At 41.4% G+C, this 25213-nt stretch overlaps 2 protein-coding genes across 3 annotated transcripts in view; both read left to right on the top strand.

Annotated features, from left to right (window-relative positions):
- The first annotated feature begins 40 nt into the window (after positions 1–40).
- LOC145932550 (serine protease inhibitor) lies at positions 41–5414 on the top strand. 2 transcript variants are annotated; one of them, XR_014424730.1, is made up of 3 exons: positions 41–241; positions 396–703; positions 4962–5414. XR_014424730.1 is itself a non-coding variant. In XM_083031555.1 (2 exons), the coding sequence occupies exons 1-2, from the start codon at positions 142–144 to the stop codon at positions 641–643; spliced, it is 348 nt and encodes a 115-aa protein (XP_082887681.1). In that variant the 5' UTR covers positions 41–141; the 3' UTR covers positions 644–889. The 2 variants fall into 2 exon arrangements, 1 of the variants encoding a protein (XP_082887681.1); XM_083031555.1 differs by lacking the exon at positions 4962–5414 and having other exon boundaries at positions 396–889.
- Positions 5415–5913: 499 nt separating this feature from the next.
- LOC145932545 (uncharacterized) overlaps positions 5914–25213 on the top strand; it is a 98469-nt gene continuing 79169 nt past the window's right edge. The window contains exon 1 of the mRNA XM_083031549.1: positions 5914–6634. Within this exon, the coding sequence (XP_082887675.1) occupies positions 6501–6634 (134 nt within the window). The 5' untranslated portion in view covers positions 5914–6500. The remainder of the gene's footprint in view (positions 6635–25213) is intronic.

Below are 25213 nucleotides of genomic sequence, written 5' to 3'. Positions count from 1 at the left end.
ATGGCACGTCGCGCCGATATCGAGAATCTGCATGCGAGAAAACTGGTCGTTGATATCAGTAGTGCGCCAGTTTGATATCAGGCGAGTACTTAAGTTCGACGATGCGCGCATTTTTCACATATTTCCTCGAAACCCGACACGATGAAATTCTTCAAAGTACTCTTCGCTTTCGCTGTTCTTTCCGGCGTTTATTGTTTCGATGATTTGGACGACGTGTCCGTCGGGGTCGAGGTCGGTGAGAGTAAGTTTTTATTGTTTGAAACCCGTTTCTCCCTCGCGTTGTTTGCAAATTCGAGATTGAAATTCTCAAGCGAGAAATCTCAATCACGGAAAGTATAATGGTTTTTTTTTTTAATACGCATGTAATATAGAGAAAGTCTTTTTTGGTTCTTTAGATGTAAATTATCAAAACTATCAAGATCTTGATCTTTCCGTGGAATGCGAGGAGCACGAGGAGTACAGCGAGTGTTCCGGGGACCGGACGTGCCAGAAAACGTGCGAGAATATGGACCAGTGGGAAACGATGACTTGCATCAGGACGAAGGTCTGCATTCGCGGTTGCATCTGCGAGAACGGCTACGTGCGGGATCACAACAGCGGCGCCTGCGTCAGGGAAAACAGCTGTCCCCGAATGAAACATTAACTTGAAGCGCAAAGAATATATAAGAATACATAATAAGAATCCGGATGATTTACTATAGAGGTACTATTTTTTTTTCTTAAAGCTATGCGAATTTTATCAATATATATAGAGCGTGCTTTTAAAAAAATCACTTTTATGTATTATGCGTAATTAATTAAACGTAATTAATTGCGAATGATTCAACGCAAATGCATCTCGTGTCGTCTCGTGTCGACGTCTCGAAATAAAAACGATTGCCAAAAGGAATGTCGCGATATAATTTAAATTGGATAAATTATGCATTCCTCAAACGTGTTTGCGTACATCGACGTTCGTGCACCTGCGTATATACATGCATTCCGTACGATAAACGCGTCTCGCCGTTTAGCATTCGCTTATTCAGAACTGCAGGACTTGACGTAAAAAGAACAAGTGCAAGTTTTATCGTACCGCGAGCCATTCGAATTCCATTTCAAATTCACTGAAGCCTGAAACCCCCTTTCATACGATACACTTCTACTGTAATCGAGAGAGAGAAAGAGAGAGAGATCTAATGTAGGCTTATGCGTGCGTGCTTAATTACAAAAAGGAAAGAATTTGCGAAGAATTCGGAATTTTTAATTTTATTTCTTTATTTCTCAAGACGCTTTCTTTTTTTATCTCTCTAGAAAGGAAAGGTCTCGGTCGAGAGGGCGAAATTCCATCGCGATGCAACGCTTGACAAAATCCCACGTTGCTCCTAACTCGCATGACTTCTCGAGATCCGGTGTCGGTGGCATCGTGTAACCACGCGCGCACGCATACAGATCAGTCCACGAGTGCGCGCGCGGTCGTTGCTGTTAGCCCGCCCCGATCAGCGCGGCGTGGTTGATCTTCTCTCCTTCTCTCTCCCGTGACTTCCTCTCTCGTGCGAAGCAGGCGAGGCCAGCCTCGGTCGGCCTCGGTCGTCCTTGCCCCTTCTGCTAGGCTGCACGTCCGTTACCATCTACTAGCTGGTGCGAAAACATCAACTCACTCTCAACGGATTAGAAAGGCTCGCCAAGCCGGGGCCGGGGCCGGGGCCGGGGTCCGAGGTTCGAGTAGTGATGGGCCCGATCCAATTCTCTCGACGCCGATTGCCGATCAGAGGCAAAACTATGCTTTACCTATGTGTTCTATCGAGTTTCTTCGATGGACATTTTAGAGATAAAGGAGAAGACGATAAAAAAAGGGTGCTTTGAGGATGGCGAAGCTGAACGAAGAGCAACGGGATCAAGAATTTATGGCAGGTTGTTAACATTTTGAAATATGGACTTCGCCGAGGACCACATTTAGGATTATTGCAGGGTTCCTGATTTACAGCCTCGTTTCGGACAGATCAAGATTACGGTTGCAGTAGGATGTTGAGATAAATATAGCTTGCGTGACATATTCACTTTTTTCGAAGATTATTAAATAAGGGTGTGTTTAAGGGTATAAAGAAGATTAGCACATACTTAAGATTATGAATATATTATCCCATATTTACGCTTCTCTCGAATAATCTTTTAGTAATCTTTCATGTTACATCTTTCTTTGACTTTTACATATAAATTTCTAAAAATTTAAAGAAATTGTAATAATCTTGTAAATTTATTGTAACTCGTTTTACGTTACAATAAATAATAAATATACTCTGTAATTGTATATTAAGCACATAAGTTTTGCGGGACAAAAAGGAAGCGATCTCATTGTCAAATCGAAATGTCACAATTGAAAAAAGTGTGACATATTTCAAGCGTGTAATTTTAATTTAAAATATGCGTAAAAACCGAGAAGGAAAAGAATACGAAAGTGCATTATCGCGATTAAATCGTAACCACAAAAAAAAATCACGGTTGATCCCATCGCTAGCATGAGGGGGAATCTCTCTCCTCGCCTCTCACGAACCGTTCGCGCGTAGGAGGGAAAGTTACCGGGAATTTCTTCCTCTCTCCCCTATCTTCTTCTCCCCCGGCATCGCGTTTCCTTCGGACACCTCGACGGAAGCTGCGACCTCGACGATCGGCGCTTGGTCACGAAAACGAACGGACGGAACAAAGCAGACGCGTGCTTTTTGTACGCCGTCAAACGCGCCGGAAGGGTCGGCAGGAAACGTCCGTGTGGGTACCGGATTCTAGCCACGTTCGAGACTGTCGGACTCTCCTAACAGTTTCGGCTCGAATCGACGAAACGTCTTCTTTTTTTAGCACATCGCGAATTTCTGGAAAATAAAACCCTCGCAGAGGAACATTTCGAGTATATACATACAACGAAACGGATGTTTATTGGATTATTCCGCGTATTCCGGATATTCTCGCGTTTCCCTTGGAATTGCGATGTAGATTCGAGTTATTCCGCTTCAAAAATGATCTATGCGTCATTGTTTATTATTTCACGCGTTTTATTGTTTTACCTTCTGTAAAGAGAAATTTACTCGAACTGCGTCGTGCAAAGATCTCTCTTGCGTATTTCATCCCGCATGCGGGAAGATCCCGAGAAATACGTCGGAAAAGAACGGCGACACGCGGTATTATCCACCGCGAGAAAGATCGCCGATGAATTATGGTCCAATTAAGATCTCGCATCCGACATCCACCGTCTCGTTCTCCATCTCCGGCCGATAAACATTAGCTGACTAATGTCTACATTTAATATACTAACGGTGGTATCTTACAACGAAACTTAGCACGCCCTAGTAATGTCATTAGAAATATTACTTCCTTGTCGACGCACTGACGAACTCTTTTCCTTCTCGTGTACTGAATACAGTTAAATGATAGATTCGAGTTAATTATCTCTCCGTGTACTCTGTGATGTTAACAGTCAATATACTAATAAAATGCGTGAGATACAACACGCATGTCTTGAGAACTCAAAACAAAAGTGAATGTCATTTCATGTATTAAAGCAGTCTTTCGTGGTTTTATATTTAAATTGAATTAATATAATAATTGTAAATTAAATTAATTTAAAATAATTAATCTTAAAGAATGCAGAATACTTGTTTAACGCCAAATTGCATATCTTTGTTCTTCTACATTAGGTATTAGACGTCGATTGGCACTTCGGAAAATATGCAAGAAGCGTGTAAATGCATACGGGGACGATAGGCATGCTGTGCGATGAATCACCTGCGTCGTCGTCACCGGATTCGACGATGGCCATCACCTCTCGGAATCTTTCCGACCGCGCAACCGGATGTATAAGATGAGACGAAGACGGCGAGATGTAAAGAGGATAGATAATCTCGCATTCTTTAATCATTATGAATGCGATATTGCGATTAAGTCTGTCGCGCGATGGACTAAAAATGAAATATGAGCAACAATATGAGAGCGCGATATCTGCATCGTTCACCGACATAATATACTGCATTCTTGCACTTTTTCCTCATTCATCGTGGCACGATCCGTATAGACATGCGTAGTTTATACCGAAAGCATGGCACAAAGATGTTTGTGAGAGTGACGAATGTGCTACATATGTCGTCCGATAAGCTTGGAGCGTCCAAAGAATTCGCTCTGTTAACTGTCTGATAGAAAGGGAGGTTTATTAGGGGATCGAAATTTCTTTACTCTAAATTTTTAATTATTTTATACTCTTGTTTTTTGCAAGTGATATTAAAAAAAAATTTGTAATTTAATGTAACCGAAAGAACAAAGATGTTTGTGAGAGTGAATGTGCTACATATGTCATTCGAAGCTTGTAGAATTCAAAGAATTCGCTCTAATGACTGTCCGATAAAAAGGAAGGATCAGTAGGGAGTCGAAATTTCTTTATTCTAAATTATTTTATACTCTCTTGCACTGTCGTTTTCTTCTTCATGTGATATTAAAAAAATTTTGTAATTGTTTTCTTTTTTTTAATGTAACCGCGCATTCGCGACGCATACCGACGTGCATTATCTGCCAGAACGTGTCCAGAGACGCATTCCTGCGACAAAGCAAAAAAAAGAGCAAAAAGAACGTCATATGATGATTCATCGATTAATCCTCGCCAGTTCTTTACTCGTCCTATTTGTCGCGTTAACCAACTAAATTTAATAGCTATAAAAGTGTCATAGAGTCATCCGCGAGGAAGTTGCCTATCGAGATTGCTTGATTTATTTAAATGTCGGAAACTGCAGCGGCTTATTAGAGGATGTATAAAATACGAGCGCATAATTGCAACCGCGATGTACTCTCGTCCCCTTGACCGCTCTTCCCTCTCTCAACCGCCCCCTCCCGCATCTCTGTACCGGTCCTCCGTCGTAAAACCGATAAATTATGCATTCCATTATTCATGCTCGCTCGCCATAATCATGTACTGGCGGTTGACAAGATCCTGTCATGCTTTACAGGCCTCTCGGCTCCGCGTTTGTTTGCTACTTCGAGGTAAGGAGGACCGTTTACGGCAGTGACTGTGAGCTATTCAATTTACCGGCTTGAATACGGGCTGAGCTTTGAGGATACAAGTTCGAAGGATATACGCGGAAGAGGAGAGACGCGGAACGCCCGTCTAGTTGAGTCCGCGCAAAACTCAAAAGGCCAAAAATGCCGGAAAGTAATAAATTATTTATAAGCTACACTCTCTTAAGAGGCTATCACGGAGTTTCATGCTTGTTTTATTTCGCGCGCGTGTGCACGCATATTCAATGAACTGAAATGTTAGATGTAATGTAATAGTAAAATGTTTAGAATGCTGCAAATCGCGAGCTGAGCTATTAAATCGATATCTCGAGAGTATATCATCAATTTAATTTAGATAAATCCCTCGTAAAGTTTGTCGCGATTGACCGATCGAACATATTCTCAATCTTTCTTTAAATGCACACTTCAACATATTTACAAAAATAATTATATATTAGTTTTAATATTATATATCTAAATGCGAAACTCTACATTATATAAGCATCGTATGATTTTCTATGTGTCGACAGAAGAGAGAAAAAGGCGCGGGAATTTGACTACCGACATCCTGTCACAAGCAAGTTTTCTCCTGTGTTTCGCCAAAAAGACAGATACGTGTATAGAACTGACTCTCAAGCCTTGTGAAATATATACACGCTTATGGGAAGAAACTAGGAGAACATTAATACACACCGTCGCCGAGAGGCTTAAAATTCTAAGCTCGGACTCTCGGCGATCCGAAGTAGGAAGTGTATTCGAACTCGCCGCGCTCGGCCATGTTCGCCGGCGCTCGGCTACCTTCGCGTCGCGATTGCGCCGCCACGTCGCGCTCCCCCTCTCAGTCGCAGCCATAGTGGGGACCGGGAACGACGCGCGGATCCACGGACGTTACGTTACGGTGGAAGGTTCAATTGTCGGTGAATCGTTGCGACGAGCGGTCGGGCGCGTGATAAGACTCGAAGAGCTAAGGATTAAGAGCGCGTGCCTCGGCTGCTGGCGATCGGTGATACGCGTCGAGAAAGGGAGCACGACGCTTTCGTTTCATCCACCGAGGATCATCCGTTACGGACGCGAGTATACGAGTGTCGGCGTGCGCGCGCACGCACGCCGGGTGGCTAACTTCACACGAGTTAGCACGCGGCCGGAGTGTGCTTCGCCGGACGATCGGGTTTCTTTTATTTACTTTTTTTTTTGGGGGGGGGGGCACGTCGAAACGATGTGTTTTACGGCCGCGACGTATCACCTCGTGCGATAACGACGCGATATTTCATGCTCCGCGACGTTGACGGAAAGAAGTGCTCGCGCGTTCAAAAGAGAGAATCGGTTGTGAGTGAAACAGAAGAGAAGGAAAGAAAGGAAAGACATTCGTGTGACGCTCTTTAGTGTGTGCATCGGGATTTCTACGCTGCTTGGTTTTTTGTGCGACGTGCGGCCAACGTTTTCTGGAGCTTCGGGATTCAAGTGACAGAAGCAACCTGGCAGCAACGGCCATGACCGCGGACAGCCTGTTCGAGACTACCAGCATCCCGGGGCACCTCGCTCCCACGCCCGAGAGACTGGAGAGACTTCTCTCGAAACAGACCCTCGAGGAGCTCTACGAGGTCGAGGAACAGCCTTTCGCACGGTAAGCCACGACTCGAAACATCTCTCTCTCTCTCTCTTTCTCTCTTCTTTACTTCTCTCTCCTCCTCCCCTCCCGGATTGTCTTTGTCTTCGGGTAACCTAACGAGGCTTAGACCGCTTCCGACCTGCGCGACTCCGATGACCTCTCGAGGTCGGGCTCAATTTCTTGTGTATATGTGTGCGCTCGATGTCTATCAATATTTACGCTCGAGTCGATAGCTATAATGAACGCTGATATAGTGAATTTTTTGCTGTTACCAACTTTGATAGAATACATTGTATATATGGATAAGCACATCATCAAATTTCGCGTAAGAAATCTAACGAGAATTTAATGATATTCGTTAACGAGTGGTATTCAGTTCATTTGATTGGCATTTACGAATATTCGATCATTAACAACAAAGTTGAAAAATAACATTGAAAGAAATTTAATGTAAAATTGTTAATATCAATTCTATAAATTCTCTTCACACAGTCTTAGTTAAATTAATTTACGTGTAAAAATATATATTTGAATAAATTTATAAAAATTTAAAGTTGGACATATGTGTTTAGTAAATAGATAAAGCAAAAATAAATGTCAACATTAAGAAATAAATTTAATTCATCAAATTCTGGTAGACTTTTGAATTTTTTAACATGTATTTTGCAATATTTATTAAATAAATAAAATTAATTAAGATCATATCTATGACATGTCGAGATGTAGAAAATTATACCGATTGTGAGACTGTGTAGAAAGTCGACGATAGATACGCGCAAAGAGAAAGGCCGATAAGAAAAATATATTTTATTTCTTATTCGATTCGATGACGTGAAGTTTACGATGTCGCGAGATTATTGATTGCAAATTTATACACAAAGTGGAGCAGCAAAGATCGTAGAGAAAATGGAGCATACCGGTTTTCAATTACACTTTCATTTCTGGCGTACATTATCTGGAAAAAGTCTCATTGTCAGTACGGTAGCAAATATTTTTCCTTAAAACATGCGTTACATAAAATATTTATGATAAAATGATATAAATACATATATGATATACATATTTTTTTATACAAAAGTTTTATAAAAATTTTGCTTTTTAATCGAATTATTCGATTGTGCGCAACGTGATTTAATGCTATTGTATGGCAGCGTGAATGCGCGATCTATCATTGAAGGCGATAGATGCGTGCGAAGTAACGCGAGATGTGGGTAATTAGTATCTCGTGACACGCGCGTGTCTCAATGCGATTACTTGCAGGTTTAATGGAAGCGCGATTTCAAAAGATTTTGAAATATATTATCATACATATACGCGCGCATGTATATACGGCATAATAAAAATTAAAATATACACCGATAAAGCGAGCGTAAAAAATGGAAATCGTCTATTTCATTATCTCAATATGATAAAATATCATTAATGAATTATTTGCGCGCAATTTAAATCTTTCACAGTAAAGAATTAATAAATTAATTTAATTGATTGATGCGATTAATTGCGAAAAAAATCTGTAAAAGATATATTTGAAGTATAAAATTGAATCAGTTTACAAATTTTTTCTAAATTTTTCTCTAACATAGATGAACAAATTTGTATACGTTACATTTTGAGAGAATTTTCTCTTGGAATTTACCCTGAAAATCATGGTAATCGTGTGACAATATGGTATGGAAAGAATTTTATGAGAATTTCTCTCGTTAATATTTATCACAATAAAAATAATAATATCTATTACAATAAAATATAAAATATGTTTGAATAATATTATTATGCAGTTTAATATAAATTAATCAAACATGTTTTATATTTTATTGTGATAGATATTATTAGTTTTATTGTGATAAATATTAATCAGAGAAATTGTCATAAAATTCTTTCCATACCATATATTGTTTCACGATTACCACATGATTTTCGGGGTAAATTCTAAAAGAAAATTCTCTCTGTGTACAGTTACAATTACATTCAATCTTTATATTAAAATTGCCGCATAATCGTACATAATACAACGTGTGCACACTTAAAAAAAAAACAACGCTTGTTATTCGCGTCTCCCTCTTCGTGTGTGATTTACCTTTATTAATTTTCCGCAGATCGTTCGCGCATCGAGTTCACTTGCGTAACCGCTTGTTAATGTTAAATCACGCGCATCGACGGAAATGCGCTCGTTATGGAACCATTTCACACGTGTCTACGGTTTTTTAGCGTTACACCGCAGAACAGTAATGCCACTTTTTGCAATAGATCGTTACACGCTACAAGTGTAACGACTTTTAATGGGAAACATACTTTCTACTATTGGAATATTTGTTCTATTATTTTAGCATAATTTGTTTTATTAAATTTCATTCGATAGCAAGTGAGAATTATTTGGTTTACAAAAGTAGCAGAATATATAAAGCTTTTAATGTATGAAAAATAACAAGCATGTAAATTTTATGGAATATTAGTGTGCGGAAAAGAAAGAGAAGAGAAATGGTGGATGAATGTAAGATAATGAGATAAAGAGAAAAGAAAGAGATTAACACGACTGCGCGAGTTTTAATGGATTCTTGCGTTCGATATATATTCAACAATTCGGGGAATCGAACAAAGAGTCACACTAAATTATTTCGTCTTTGGCGACAATATGGTGCGAATTTCTCTTTAATCTATAACATCATATCGTAATTTATGCATTTCACGGCGCGATCGTTTAATTCGTCGGTTAGAGCCCTCGGGCCACCCTCGCCTCCTGAGATCCTCTTCGTGAAAGAAAGTGTTCCTGCCGCGAGATCGAGGTCGAGACTCGTCTCGATACGCTCTTTTATGACCTCGCTTGGACTCCCGCTGCTCTCTTCTTCTCCCCGAGGCGTCGTATTGACCGGCAAAAAAAAAAAAAATACGAGACGAAAAGGGCCGCTCGAAACGCGGTCTCTTCCGAAATTATACAAGGTCGTTAAACATTTTTTTTACGAATCGGAAGTCCCGTTTAAAAAAAGGTAGGTTCAAAAAAAAAAAATTCGAACGTGTTTATACGTGTTTAAATTTTCTATCATTCTCTGTGACAAGTATACTAAATTGGCGAAATATATACGACGCACGTATTTAATTGCATGCATGATGTAAGATTTGTCAGCTTGCAATGCGATACGTCAAGAGGGTCATCGATGTCGATTACGGAAAGAATGGAATGTCTTAATCGCGTAATGCAAAGAAAAACAAGACTGATATTGGAAAATAAACGGGAAACTAATCTGCATACGTTACATTGTTTCATATTTAATTACTTGGGTGTGTAATAGATGATCGGTTGGTCGTGTTGGGTCACGTATGTGGCCTCTCTACGCGAGATTGCGAGCTGAAAAAGCAAATCGAGCGAAACGACGAAAGCGCGGGGAAAATCCGAGGTTCAAGATTAATCGCGATAGCGCTAATTAACGATTAACCGGCCGCGCATATAAATCTCTTATATATACGTCGCGCTAAGCGCTGGAAATGCAACTACCGTAAATTCTCAATGAACTTTAACGCGTCACGTAGATATAATATCCGATAACTGCCAAGTCGAGTAGTTGTTAAACATTTTATCTATAACTTATATATTTACGACAGCAAATATATTTCTGCGAATAGAGGAAAATTCGTTAGCTATCTCATAGTTTTTCTCTCTCTCTCTCTCATTTCTCTTTTTCGAGAAAATACATATTTTTTAAAATAAAAGTATTTTAATATATACGTCACAGTAGATACACAACACATGCTATAATCTTTCGCGGCAATAATCTCAAGCGACATTTTTGTAAATTAATTTATTGCAATTAACTGTTAATTCTCTGCCCTAAAACTTTTATAATTTACGAGCAAAGTGTTGTGTCTGTGTGATGCAACTTCCTTTCGCGTCTCGCGATATGTTATAACATAACGCTTCTTCACGACTGGACGCACCCGAGATCTTCCTGAATGGCGTTAAGCACCGTCAAGATTTATGCGAACCGTCAATCATCGCGCGTGATAGCGCATCGTGACAGCGCGATGTCAAGTATAAAGAAAAGTATCAGATAATAATCGCCGCCGCGCTCTGTGCCAAACACCTGCCGCGTTCTAGAATTTCTCACGAGATTCGCCCGATGCGTGCGATGCAAAACGCGCAAGCGTAAATAATTTCATAATGCGAACGATTATCTCGACGCGTCCGTGTACTCAAATGAGACCTCTTTCCCTTCGTGCAGTTTGTACGCGAAGGTACTCTTAGAAATCTTAGCTCCCCGATGTGCTTTTATGCGCGACGAATCTTTGCGTTTGGTTTCTCCGGTCTAATGAAAAGCGGAAAGGGGGAGCAATTTTGTAACAAGAATAAGAAAAAATGTTTCTTTGTGAAAAACATTTAAGATATCAATTCTTTTTATATACTGCATCAATAATTTCTCTCGCTAAAACACAAGCCTATTAAAAGTCAGCGTCTAATTGAAAGATTACGTAAATGCAGACGTATATCGCGAAAAATTAATTATCGCACATCGAAGCAGATAGAGTCGCGCGAATAATTAATAGTTATTGCGACACACTCGCGTTTATTAGTGCTTGGATCCAGCGACACGCAGCCTAATCGCATGGCACAGCGTATCGCCGCGACATTAAATAAATATAGGCCTTCCTGGTATCAATTTTTCATCGATCGTCCGCCTGCGAATACGTGCCATCGGGCGCAAACAAGTCAATGTTTATTTCGCCGCCGGGCGTTTGCGACATCGCATCGTGCCGTGTGTGTCGCGTATCGGGTGTTGCGAGCTCCGCGGTATACAACAAATTATCGCGCGTGTGAAAAAGAATCTCGCGCGTTGCGCAATCTTCTCGCGAGTGCGGAAATCGCGCGAGCTCCCGCCGCGCGATTCGATCTCTCCGCGAGAGATTTGCCTCGTGTGTCCGTCGTTCTTTTTCTTTTTCCCCACTCTCTATTCATTAACTGAGCGCGTAAGGCTTATTCATAATACTCCCCTCGTATATACTATATACAGTACAATCGGTGATAAGCGGAGCGCGAGACGTCGCTTAACAGCGGTCAAGTCTTGCAGACTCTTTCAATCGCGTGCACGAATCGTCGAGTCTCGACGCTATAAACGCGGTGGGACCTCGGTATAAATATTACGACTGCATCCGCCTTAGAGAGAACGTTTGAGTCGCAAACGCGAATGTAAATATAAACTCGTGGCGAGGGAGCGCCATTCCGTTCCCACGAATTAAGCGATTCTGGTCGCATAATCGATACTTGCGACGAGAGAGAGAGAGTATCGGATGTATGCGGATTCGTTTGCAGATTTGCAAAAAATTGTCACCTACAGTAAATATTATTTTATCGTCGCATATAATGACATGGTAATTACGTGTTATCTCAATTTAGTTTGAGAAAACTAATAATAATTTATTTACACATTAAATTGGTTGAAAATGAAAAAAAAACTCATTATAACTTCTTTCGCGCGTCTTGCCGATACGAAAGAATCTTCAACAGGAATAATTAAAAGGCTCAAAGTTTAAGTGATCCTCGTCGAGGTGCGTCTTTTAATCTTTAAGGCCGTGTCCTTGCATGATTTATTCATCGAATTCTTTCTCATGTTTTTCTCGCGTTTGCGCACACACGCCTGAGTTAAATGCAACGTATGTGTACAGTCATCTAGAGATGATTGTGCACGAAGGAAAACGGTATTCGAGAGTCATCGATGCATTTCAATCAGCAAAAATGTTTGTCGCATGCTCCGCGGAATATCGAATCGTATGTACACATCTTTAGTAAAAGTTGTTTGAAAATTTCCGAGCAAAAGATGTTATAAAACGGTTCGACAAACCTATCGGACAAGTTCAAGAGTATATACGTTTATAATATTATTACGTTGTGTGCACATATAAAACTCTCACTTTCTATATACAAATAAAGGAAATTATTCGCGACATGTGATAGAGAGAGAACTTGGCGGCTTTAATACTCGGTAATTTACGTCTTTACATCTTAATATTCTCCATCCACACCTTGTATTCATATTCACGGCGCAGATGTTGGAGTCCCTCTCAGACGGAAGATAACGCCCCGTCTCCCTCCTCCGCTTGTATACTTTTTCTCGCGCGATTTCCGGTGGAAAACGGAAGGCGCGGCGATATAGCCTTTATGTGTGTCCGGAACGATAACGAAGGGAGTCCCTTTATGCGGCTCCCTCTTTTCCCCCCGCGCAGTCCTCGGCGGAAAATAAATATTCGTGCCCCCCTCGCCGCGTGCATCATAGCTCGTAAAGCGAATTGTGTTCCGAGATGTCCCGGGATATTGGCTCTCTCTCTTCTCGCGGCCGGTATAGTATATCCTCGCGCTGACGAGGCTCATCCCTTTGTTGTACGATCGCTAGAGGTAAAAGTATTCCAACGTATCTACCTATAAGGGTATAAATATCGAGTGGCAAGTGCATAGCGGACGGTCTCTGCATGCTCGGCCCGGCCACGGGCTATTTTCAACCCACGCCGAACTCGCTTCTCTCGGAGCTGTCTTTCTCTCTCTTTCTCTCTTTCATCGCTTCTCTTCTGCTTCTCTTCTGCTTCTCTTCATCTCCTTTTGCTCCCCGCGCACCCGTATATTCCTCGTATACGCCTTCGTATATGTATCCTAAGGTCCAACCTGATATCATAAAGAGCGTCACCGTCTCCTGACAGCAAGTGTTTAAATTTCTGCCACAGCCGGCGCTTCGTAATTCACCGATATCGCGTATGTACATCCCTCTGAAATGTTTGACCGCGACGCCGATGCCAGATATCGTTTCTCGAAGAGTCTCGGATCTCGTCGCGTAAATAGAGGTCCTCGGGTTCCCGCGATTATTGCTCGCGTCGATGAAATACGATGTCGTATGCGATAAAAATTGTTTGCGGCTAGGAGCGTAGCTACCGCATAGACAAAGATTCGCGTATCAAAACACCAAAGTGACAGATAAAATCATATCTGCCGTTTGATCTCGGCTCGTGATTCACAGAACGCCGTCGTATCTTCGTATCTCACTGTCAGACGTATAATAAAGGACAGTTCCATTTGGCACAGATGCGGAACACACTTGCAATAAACACATACGTTCGAGCATTTGTAAGATACTGCCTGGGTTTAACTGGGTTCAATGAACAAATAGCATGTGCGCCGCATGACTTTTCTGTCACGGTAACGTCACTTCGGGGAATCATCATGAGGAATCGTTTCGGTGACGTCGAAAGAGAGTAAGGGAGAAAGAAAGAGAGAGAGGAAGTTGATCGGATGGAAGGAAAAAATCCGATCCACGAGATTGAACGACACGAGCGACTCCGAACGAGTTAACGTGACAGAAACGAGCATGCCATCTGGAACGTCCCCGGTAACGGCACTTGCAATTAGTACAGGCAGGCTGCTACGTCTGCTCCTATATACTTGTTCGGTACCTCTCGTGTCGCGCGATCCGGTCGTCGAAGACGACCTTCCGTCGAGAGGGGAAAACGAGATCACGGGGCGTATTCGTCTCGTCGATTCGGCATAATCGAACCGAACACGTCACGGTCGAGCCTGTATTTATCGAGGGTGGCAACGAAACGCGCCATATGCGGGCAATCGGCATCCATAGCTTTTAGATTCTATACGGCGCGCGTCGGTGTGTGTATATATATACTCCGAAAGAAATTATGTCGCATCTGAAATTATCCGGGAGTACCGTTGTGTTTGCTCAATTGTTAGAGCGACGATGCAGCCAGCTGTCGTGTGGCAAACTTGAAAGCGGGGAACGTGTGTCTTCTGTATTACTTTCGGAGCCGAGATAATAGGGAAAAAATTTTAATTACATCGTTGACAATATTGAGTTGTTGATACGTGGTATCGCGAGCGAGATTATTAAGTTGAGTTTACGTTAATTACGCCGACGACGAGTTTATTAGCTTAATTAAGTCGAAAGGAGAAGAATCGCAAGATATTCAATCATCGTGTTTCGAACATCGTGTATGACGTTTCGCACTTAATAGCACGCTTTTACCGCATACGGCACAATGAACTCGCGCGCATTAGAAACATAGAGGAATTTTCCCTCGGAACTTTCTCGGGATCGATTTCGAGAAACGTGAAACACGAGAATATATATATATATCCGCCGAACGGGTTATTGAACGATTTTGTTCTCGGCGAATAACTGACACTGCGAGACTTTTCTTTATTCTCGAGACGACAATTCGGGGTAGAAAACGTTCCGTGAGACCCCAGCTGCTTCTTTCGATAAACGACAGCTGTCCCCTCCCAAAGTCCTCGTCGTTGTGCAACCAGATCTCGCGCGCAGTTAGGCTTTTAAGGATGCTTCCTGCGTCTCTGCAGCCGCATTTATTCACTTAGCATGACAAAGCTTTTTCTCTCTCTTTCACGCTTTCTCCTTTTTCTTCTCTCTCTTTCTTTCGAGAAAGACACGATGGTCGACGCTTCACGAATTCTATGGGTTTCGGCGCGCGCGTTGGCGGAGGACCTTCCATCCACATTATTTTGGTTGGTTAAGCCACGGCTGAGTAAGCACACGCTGCTTATTTTGGATATCGAACGACGCGTTTTCGATTTAAATACCGGCGTGTATATCCGTCAATATTATTTGTTTGCTCTTCGCTTTCCTTCGACGCGAACGTATAATGTTGATAAACTGTGTTGCCGCTAATTCTTACGCGTGAATATTCAAGTTAATTTCTATATTTATTTTTCTCGAAAGAAGAAAGAGAGATCTGAGCAAAGAGTTGTGGACTCTGAACTTGGATGAAATCGGTTCGTCACTTGACAATCGCCTATTGTTTGCGAGCATAAAAAAATATATACATATATTTATTTATATAATATCCCTTTCTAAAAAAAGGCATGTTAAGTCGATTCTCGAAATATTATTATTTTATTTAATTTTATTTTGGACTAACTGTCAAGCTGCTAATCCTCGCGATGATAGCCTCCTATCGATGCTATGAATATAACGCACAACGCGTATCGAGACAGTTAATCAACATCGCGGAAAAAAAAAACAACAACACTTGCGAGAATCGACTTAACATGCCTTTTTTAGAAAAAAAAACTAGAACAACCCAAGCGCGCGATTCGTGCTCGCCATTCTTCGGTTTTGTATTAAAAAGAATATTTTTAAAAAATAATATAAAGTTTATTTAAACTCGATTAATATTTTTTGACAGAAATCAGCTGACAAAGCGTTAATTTGCTAATTAAATTAAATTTTAAAATAAAAATATGTTATAAGAAAGAATTAAAATAATGTCATAAATAATATGTTATAATAGGTACTGTAAACTCGAATAATATTTTTTGACAGAAATCAGCTGATAACTGTCAAAAATATTAATATTTATTAATATTTACAACATTATTATTTTAATTCTTATAACATAATTTTATTTTAAAATTTAATTAGCAAATTAACGTTTTAATCAGCTGATTTCTGTCGAAAAATATTAATCGAGTTCAAACAAACTTAATTCTTTTTTAAATCTCATTCTTTTTTATAAAATTAAAGAATGGTGCGCACGTAGCGCGCGCTTGTGTTGTTCTGGTAAAATATAAATTTTTTATATATAAAAATATATTATGTATATTTTTTTTCTTTATCTTTCTCTCGTGGCACGATCCAGCGGCAGTTATCGATCCGCGCGGCCAATGATCGCGGCCTTGAGAGGGAAAGACACACGGCGGTTGTTCATCGTCGCGATCGCGCGCGGCCGTATTTTCTCGCCCTCGAGGATCGGAGAACCTACCAGCTGCTTTTTTCCTCTCCGCCAGTTCTTTTCCTCTCTCTCTCTTTTTCTCGAGACTCGAGTCGCGAGATCGCGGCGTTCCGATCGGACGGACCGATAAACATAATTAAGGCGACGGGACACCTCGACAGCAGGGTACACTTTATCAGCGGCAGTATCTGTATCGGTGATAATCGCCGTCATCGTGCGCGGAAGGGCTGTTAATAAGACGTCGTCGTGGTCGCGATAGTCACGACTTCTGTCGTCTAGCGGGCGAGTGATGTGGGTGAGGCTTTAGAGAAACTCGAGGGAACCGCGGAGTCTGTCGAAAAAATGTCGCGCTCGGGGCGAGATCTGTCGTATCTTTTGGATCGGCGCTCTTAAGATCGGCAAATCTCAATCGAAAAACGTCCCGTCTCTCGAGTGATGTACGACGCGACTACGATCACGACGCAAAAAGAGAAGTAGCGTGCATTTCCAACTCTACAAAGAGGCGGAGGTGTGTCGAGCAGTTGTCGAGCTATTACGACACACACTTGGCCGGCAAAGAACCTAAGAAAGAAAAAGAGAGAGAGAGAGAGAGATAGAGAAGGGTAGCGCGGTGTATTGGATTCGCGATATTGCAGTGATCTATGAGTCACGATCCCTTAAGGCAGGACACCTTTGGCCCAGATCATGGAGCTCGCGCTCCATTGTGTCGTCACGATTCCTTTGCTAAGGGGATACTTTGTAGATTTCCGCCGCCCCGTCGTCGCATGGGAAAGTGTCGATTCAACTTGAGTACTCCGAGGCGCAACAACTTTCGAATTCGCCCGGATCCTCGAGTTACGTCGCCCTGCTCTCGCTGCACGTTCCAATGTCGTGCCACGCTCATCACGTTTCAGCGCGAGCGAGTTAATGTCACGTCAGTCTCTTGTCACACGCGCGATACTTGGGATACTTTTACTTAAATCGTTTGAAATAATAAATTGAAAAGCCTCTGATATATAAAATACAAATACAGGTTTGAAAAGATTTAGTAAGAGCCAGGCACAGATATTAAGTGCAACAAAATTATTTGTAAATTTCTCTATACTTATTTTGAACGTCCTCCCTTTGAATCTTCAACATATCAAGTAGTAAACAAAATTTTATTAGTCTTTTAGTAGGATGGCGAAGAAAGAAGAATCAAAACGTTCAAAATAAATATAGAGGAATTAAAAAATAATTTTGCTGTACCTCAGCTTATCAAAAAAATTATTTTTTTTACTAATTGGAAACAAATAATAAATTTTTTTACTAATTGATGTGCTGAGGATGGTCCAAAGGAAGGACTAAAAGTTCAGAATAAGTATAGAGGAATTTAAAAATAATTTAATAATAATATAATAATTTTAAAAATATATAATTGATAAGTATAGAGGAAGTTAAGAATAATTTTGTTGCATCTAATATCTGTGCTTAACTCTTTTCATAATTTTATATGGATTTATATTTAAATTAATTGTTCTTATATATGCGTGCACATTTGCGTTATATTTTATTTTTATGACGATTAGTGACTTTTGTGGCGCGACATAATTTTTTTCACAACGCGACCATTTGCGATGTTAATCGCGCTGAAGCTTACTTTGTCAGTTAAGCTCTCTTCTATTTTTCTTTCTTTTAGTGTATTCTCATGTCTGTGCTTTCTGTCGCAGAACTAGTATTTCTTCTACTCTCTTTTTCCCTTTTGCCGCGCAAAGAGAGACTCTCCATTCATACGTATATATAATGTCCGGCGATGCGCGAAATGCGATGTTCCCCATTGCGTTTCTCTACGTTCTTCTTGTGTTTCTCTCCAGTCTTTATCTCGATCGCGACGAACCACGCGGCTACTCCGCGCGCGATTTTTTGTTACTTTTGTTTTATCGAGTGCGTAGTAAAACGAGATACTGTCTCGAACAATGTAAACCGTGGGGAGGAAACGATTCTGAAAGGAGCGAGCGCGATGACGGGGTATCTTTATACTTATCGACGGGGATTTGTCGACTCTATAACGATTCAATTCGTTTTATTAAAGCCGCCTAGTCAAATCCTGAACTAATCCTCCGGTTTTAGACCAGCCTTTTAGACGCTTTTATAGATCAGAGAAAGAGTTCCGAAAGCTTTTAAGCTTTTAATCTCTCTCCTTTACGCTCTTCTATTTCGGGAACAAGTGATAAACATCGCGAGATTTCTCTCTTTTTCTTTGATCTGATATTGAACGCATTGTATGCGTTGGCGTATGTAAAACAGAGAAGGTTACTTTGGCACATTTATTACAAATTTATTAAAAAGAAGTGTCCTTAGAACACACATGTGGAATTAAATTATTATCCAGTAAGAATCCATGGTCGTCTTTAATCGGGGCGCCCGCAAATGGGCGCATGTTTATGAATAAAGCGTTAATGAATTTATATTTGCACATTAAGCGCGTCTTAAAACCAGTTTTTATGTTAGAGAAGGCGGTAAAAAAGACCGCGTAGGCGTCGGAACAGCTTCGTGGCGCGAAACTTTAATCTGATTTTCGAGGATACGAGTCGCGCCTCGCGAGGTAACGCGAAGTGATCCACGAGCAGGTCGGAATGAAAAATGCGTCTCGACTCTCGAGTGCGACATTCACACACTTGCACACACACACGCACATACACACGCACATACACCTCAAAGACAAAGATGTTTTTACGTTTCAGCGTGTTTCACTCCCACACCTTGTCGCGAGAATTCAGAGTTCTTTTTTTTCGAGTGTCTGTGGACGCTCGCGCACGCATTTTACTTTAATTAAATCCGAAATGAAACGAGGGAGAGAAGTGTAGAAAAAGAGCCAAAGGGATTCAAAGGGAACAATATATGTGGTCGCAATTTTATTATTAACGCGTTACGGACTCCATTACCGTATTAATGGCATTTACAATGAACCCCGAGAGTTAAAGTCAAACGCAACGGAAATGACTCAAAAACAGGGGTGGCGTTTATCGCAGAAAGGGTGCCATGTAATTCGCAGAGGACACACGAGAGATACAAGTATTATGTTTGTTTAAACACACACGCACATTAGGAGATGCGCAGCCGAATGAGTTTGTTCCGCGCGAGATAACAATGAATACGACTAGACGACACGTTTTCTTTTCTTCCTTTGATTTTTTCCACCGGGGAAAAAAAAAGGACCGAGAACGTTTCTCTCGTCGTTTCTTGTCGCTTTGCTGTCACTCGCTCGCTCGCTCGCTTCCCGCGCTCGAGTTGGCCGACCTTCACCCGACTACCGTCGCCATTATGCTCGTTACACACTAGTCGCGGTTGTAATTTACGGTTAACCGAACGGAAACAGAAGGGGAGCGACCGCGTTGTAACGAGGTCGGTGCACATAGGGTCTCTTAACGAAGAAATCGTCTTTTTCTGATCCACCGTCTCTTACCGCGTCTCTAAGGGTTCCGATTCCTACGTTGCGCGGATTCAGTTTTCCGGAATCGTCGTGCCTATAATTTTTAGTCGACGAGTCAATCTCTCGAGTCTCGCGAGAAAATTCCGCTGGCAGCTAGATATGACGGAGCGAATCGATAAATCGGCTCTCCGAGAAGATTTCCTCGTTTATATCTATTTTTTCGCTATCGGCGATTATATATCCCCAAGTCGTCGCGCGCGTAGAAAGTCTCGCAAATAACGGACGTTTGACGGTGTCTTTTTGCGACGGCCGCGACTGGTTCTCGCAGATGTGGCGGCCGATTATCGCGTATCGCGCAATCAGCCGATCATATCCAGAAATCGTTTGAAAGTAGTTAACCCGATGTCGCGCATTCGCTCGGCCGCGTCCCACTTCGCTTAAGTCGGATCCGTTGGCTCGCGTTTCGTTGCAATTCCGCGTATTCATTATGATGCCCCATGGAAAGGGAGCAACCTTGTTCGTATTTTTCCCCGTAACATATACCTGCCCTTATATCGACTCGCGATTTTTTTTATTCGTTTACAATCATTCATACCCTTTCACATGATGATCCGGCCCCGGCTTAAGACTAATGATACATGTTTGCGTACTAATTCTTTCATATTTAAGTCTGATTAACCTTGTATATAAATCGATATATTTTATCTTCAAGATATGCAACGAGCTTGAATAACCTCGACGCTGGCAAATTTAAAACCGATCATCATTGACTACGGAGAAAAAGTTATTTTTTCGCGTCCGTACGAAGTCGCTTCTCGCGCGCGAGTAATCGATCGGCTGCGCGAAATCCAGCGCGAAATTCGCCAGACAGAATTTTTCATTCCGCGCGTCCCCTCGATTATACCGGCGCAATTACAGCCCGTAATCAGCCTATGCGTTTCGCGGAGCGACTCCATCCTGTGTTGTACGAAGGAATTGCCGCGCGCATGTACGATTATACGTAAGTCGGACACGGAGGAATTGCGTGAGACGAAATGGGACAAGTAGTACCGGCTCGCATACCGTCGTCGTCGTCGTCGGGGACTTCTCTCGCCGCGCGTTCGTGCATTAAATCTTTTTTTTTTTATGGTATTATTATTCTGTCGTATGTACGCGCGCGCGATGCTTATGCGAAAGAGCGACGTATTAGCGGAGCAGTTATTGTTTCTCGTGCTGGCGCGCGCGCTGTGTCGGCTCTCTCTCCCCGAGAGCCGTTCAACCCGTTCACCGTAGGTAGATATTTATTGCTACCTGCTGCTCTTCCCTCTCGCAGCCTATTATTCTCGCATTTGCGAGACGCTGCTGCATCGATTCCCGAGATTATATTCGAGACTTTAGTACCGGCATAGCCGCGCCACGCAGCTTCCGACGCATAATCCACCGCAAACTGACTGTTTACACGCTGTAATAATATAAATATATCCGTCGTTATTTATTTATTTATTTATTTTTTTTTTCTTTCATTAACCGTACTATCGCGACGATTTCAAAGATATTTTATTCCTCTGTTATTTCGATTATGTAAATGCATTTTAATAGAGATGAAATAACGAGGCATTTTTAACCTTTTGCGATGTTTCCGCTCGAGTCTCTCTCTTGTCTAATTTTATTTATAACATCAGACGCGAATATCCGCTTCGCACAACAGAGATCCGTCGCTCTCGCAGCCGTAGCGAGGTAAAAATGAGGTTACGCTCCGGCGAGCGCGCGCCGTGATCCGGTCCGAACGATCCGGTAAACCGCGATCGCCTCTCCGGATCGCTGTACTGCAAATAAAAAGGCCAGCGCGCTCACCCACGCCTCGCAGGAATCCCAAGGGCGAGTCTGCCGAGCGTGTTGCGAGGCAGTTGCCGGGCGACGACGACGACGACGACGACGGTATATATCGATATAGTTCACCGATATATCGTCTTACCGTCCGTCCTCTCTCTTTCTCCGTCCCAGATTCGACTGTGCGCACACGACGCGGTAGTAAACAGCCGGGCCCCAGCTGTGCAAGGGGCCCCCCGACGACGTAATGCGGGTCAATCGACCGAGAACGCGTCTCTCTTGAAGCGCGAGCTTCTGTCTCTCTTACAACCTTTCTTTCTTAAAACCCCTTTTTCCACTCGCGAAGCTGTGCGAAAATATTTCCCACTGCGTGCATTCGGGACAAATTGAGTGTCGCTAAATCCCTCCATTGTGGGGGGAACGGTCACAGATAATTGAATTGCTCAACACACATTTCTCCGCTATTATTATATTTGTTACGCTCCGTTATCGCGCGTTATTGTATTACGTAAAAGTAAAACGGATGAGTGTTACATCAAACCAGCCGAATTTCGTTCATCAGGATCGCGCGGAGGCAATTACGAAAGCGCGGTCTGGATGCTGTTTTAAAAAATTTTTTTTTTTAATGCGAATCTCAACATCCCATAATGAATTTTAGTTATAACACAAGGTACACGATAAAGTGTCAAAACTACAGAGACACTTTCACTCGCATCTTTGTCACTCATTTTTGGGAAGGAACCGAGTTATACATCTCGCGTTTTGTTTATATTTCTCTTCGTGGGGATAGTGATGGTTTGCATAGCTTAAGAGTATCGATCGGTATATAATGCAATTACTCGAGCGCCGATTGCATTGTTATATGCATAGGGCGGCGAGTGCGGTGCACCTTTGCGTTTCGCTTCTGCAACTCGACCACCGCGAAAGGAAAGTGCACGCGAGGCTATATTTGGCCGACATTGCGACGATTTTCGCAATCGCGCGTGCTCCTCGCCCGAGATTTTGTGCGTGCTTACGCGGCACACACTTCTCGCAAACGTTGCGCCAGAATACGTATATGTCTATATGTATATATATATATATATAACGCTCATTATACAACATTCTACACTTTCCGGCTGAGCAATCACCGAATACCTCCGTTTGCATTTTGCAATTTCTAATCGCGCGTTACGATCGACGCGACGGGGAACATTACGCGGGGTGCGCGAATAAATTCACATTCGCGATTGCGGTTTGACGCAATTCCACTGGATAAATAAGTGCGTTGCGTATAATATTGCAATCGCGGCGTTTATGGCGTTCCATTTACACCTAACGTGTTTTCGATCCCGTTTTATTTGCATGACTTTAAAGTTTTCCACTAATCTAAATGGTCGAGTTATTAAATGATCGAGAGAATTGAAATAAAGAATTCGGTCAAACATCAATACTTTTTACAAAAACGTGTTTTTTGAATTATAATACGATAATCTTTCCGAGAAATAACAAGATCCATTCGTTCCGCGGTCGAGCTTAGCAACAACACCACGGACAGCTGGACTGCCACCGTCAGCTGAAACCTGAGAATTCGTTCCCTTCCGACACGCACATTCCTCGCAACGAGCGAGCGAACGCGCGACAGCTGACGAGCTCGCTCGTGTGCATTGCGCGTCTCGCACGCAATCGCGCCGGCACGCATATCCTAATCGCGATGAGAGGATGCGCCGCTCACGGTAATGCGAGCGATTTTAATAATAACCGCACCAAGTCGCGAGGCTGCTAAATGCCGACGAGAAGCTGGAATTCGGGGAAGCCGAATCGCGCGAAAACGTTCGAGATTAATCTAGCGCACCTTCTCTCACTTTCCTTCGCTAATAAAACGTGATATTTAACGCGGGGAGAGATAACATTCATTAAAATATATAATATGTTAAAAAATATATATAAAGTATATAAATTCATTAAATATGAATTATTTCGAGAAAGAGGAAAAGGAATTAAGGAATGGCGGCCAATGTTTGCGGACGAGAAAAAATAACATTGTCGCGGCTGGAAAAGAGATGCAGTTGCCGCATCGCGTCGTCAATATCTCTCGCTACGCGGCAATAAACGAAGAGGGTAATAAATCGAGCGGTATAAAACCAGCGGCCACACCTGTGCACACTCGGTGGGCAACGTAAAAGTGTCTCGGGGCCGTTCGTTCGGCGCGCGGCTCGTATGGCACCTTTTGTAAAACGATACTTTACGGGACGAGGACTCTAGCTCTAGCCGAGCTGCAGCCGGAAAAAGTCCTTAACGTCGAGGAAAAATACGAAGGAGAAAGAGAAATCGGCCCCGTCGATAGCGTTGCTTGCGCTACTACTTGCCGCCCACTTCTCCGACCGTTTATTTCCACCAAGTTCGACATTCCATCGTCGCGGAATGCCAGGTGTGGGCTTGTGTGTGCCGGATACTTTTATACGTTCTCTCTGCGAGTGTACCGCAAAGTGTTAAACCGCGATTCCGTCGTCCCTTTCGCGCGACAAAGTCGGGGTACCTTCGTCGACACTTGGGGCAAGGCAGGAATTACGAGCCAAGATCTCAATAGACTATATTTTTACACTTTTACATTCACTTTTACTCTTTTACACTTTACTACACAGAAAAAAAGAAATGTCAAATTAATACTTATATACTCGTATATACGCAACAATAACTATAATCTTCTTATAAGAATTTGCTAAATCTTAAATTTCAACAATATTACAGTCTTATTTCAATATTATAAATGTCATCTGAAGAATATGAAAATATGTTATTTTCTATCCAATATTTTTCTTTTCCATTCAAGAAAATTATTCTTAATAAGATTAATATTTTTCTTGGTTGAACTATATAAAATTTGCTTAAATGAAAACATTTTATATAGTTCAACCAAGAAAAATATTAATCTTATTATTTAAGAATAATTTTTTTGAATGGAAAAGAAAAATGTTGGATAGAAAATAACATATTTTCATATAAAATAATATATTTTTTCATATTCTTCAGATGACACTTATAATGTTGAAATAAGATTATAGCTATTGTTGCGTATATACGAGTATATAAGTATTGATTTGACACTTTTTTTTTCTGTGATGTATAATGATGATATATGTATGTTTGAGAATTATTTTTATTCGATTCATTAAGCTGGGCACAATCATTTAATTTAATAATCGAATGAAACATGTGAAAAATTTTAACGCTCTTTTGCTAATTTTATATATGTTTTTGTCAAGGGGTGTCTCACTGTCGCAATACATGTACATTTTTTTTGGATTTACGTGTTACTTCGCATTCATTTGCAAGCATAAAACAATAACCCAGACAAGATTAAAACGTCTTAAAAAGTAAATATGATGTTGTTATGACGTTTTTTAAATATATATTTTACTAAATATTATAATTTATGAAATTATTAATATTTGATATTTAATTTGTTCAGATCTAATATAATTTTATTTGTATTTTGTGTGTTCAAGTTTATATATAAAAGAAATTTTTATTAAAAATAGTTTTTTAAGTTGATTTTTAAAAATTTCTGAATTTTTAATCACGAAGTTTAACACGATATTTTTTTTAAACTTATACTTGGGAACACGTAACTTTTTGTTATATTTTTATTATAATATCATATTTTGATTTAGGTGTTCCAACTA

Source organism: Prenolepis imparis, unplaced genomic scaffold, assembly GCF_030444845.1.
Source record: "Prenolepis imparis isolate NDT839.2.m4 unplaced genomic scaffold, iyPreImpa1.0 SCAF_2, whole genome shotgun sequence".
In the NCBI taxonomy this organism is placed as follows: domain Eukaryota; kingdom Metazoa; phylum Arthropoda; class Insecta; order Hymenoptera; family Formicidae; genus Prenolepis; species Prenolepis imparis.
The sequence above is the reverse complement of the archived record's forward strand: the minus strand, read 5'-3'. Positions and strand labels throughout refer to the sequence as shown.

What these genes read in the sequence shown, in the direction of transcription:
- LOC145932550 (XM_083031555.1), top strand. Translation starts at nt 142, where the DNA reads ATGAAATTCTTCAAAGTACTCTTCGCTTTCGCTGTTCTTTCCGGCGTT. An exon ending in CGGGGTCGAGGTCGGTGAGA is followed by an intron (nt 242 to 395) that starts GTAAGTTTTTAT and finishes TTGGTTCTTTAG; the next exon opens with ATGTAAATTATCAAAACTAT.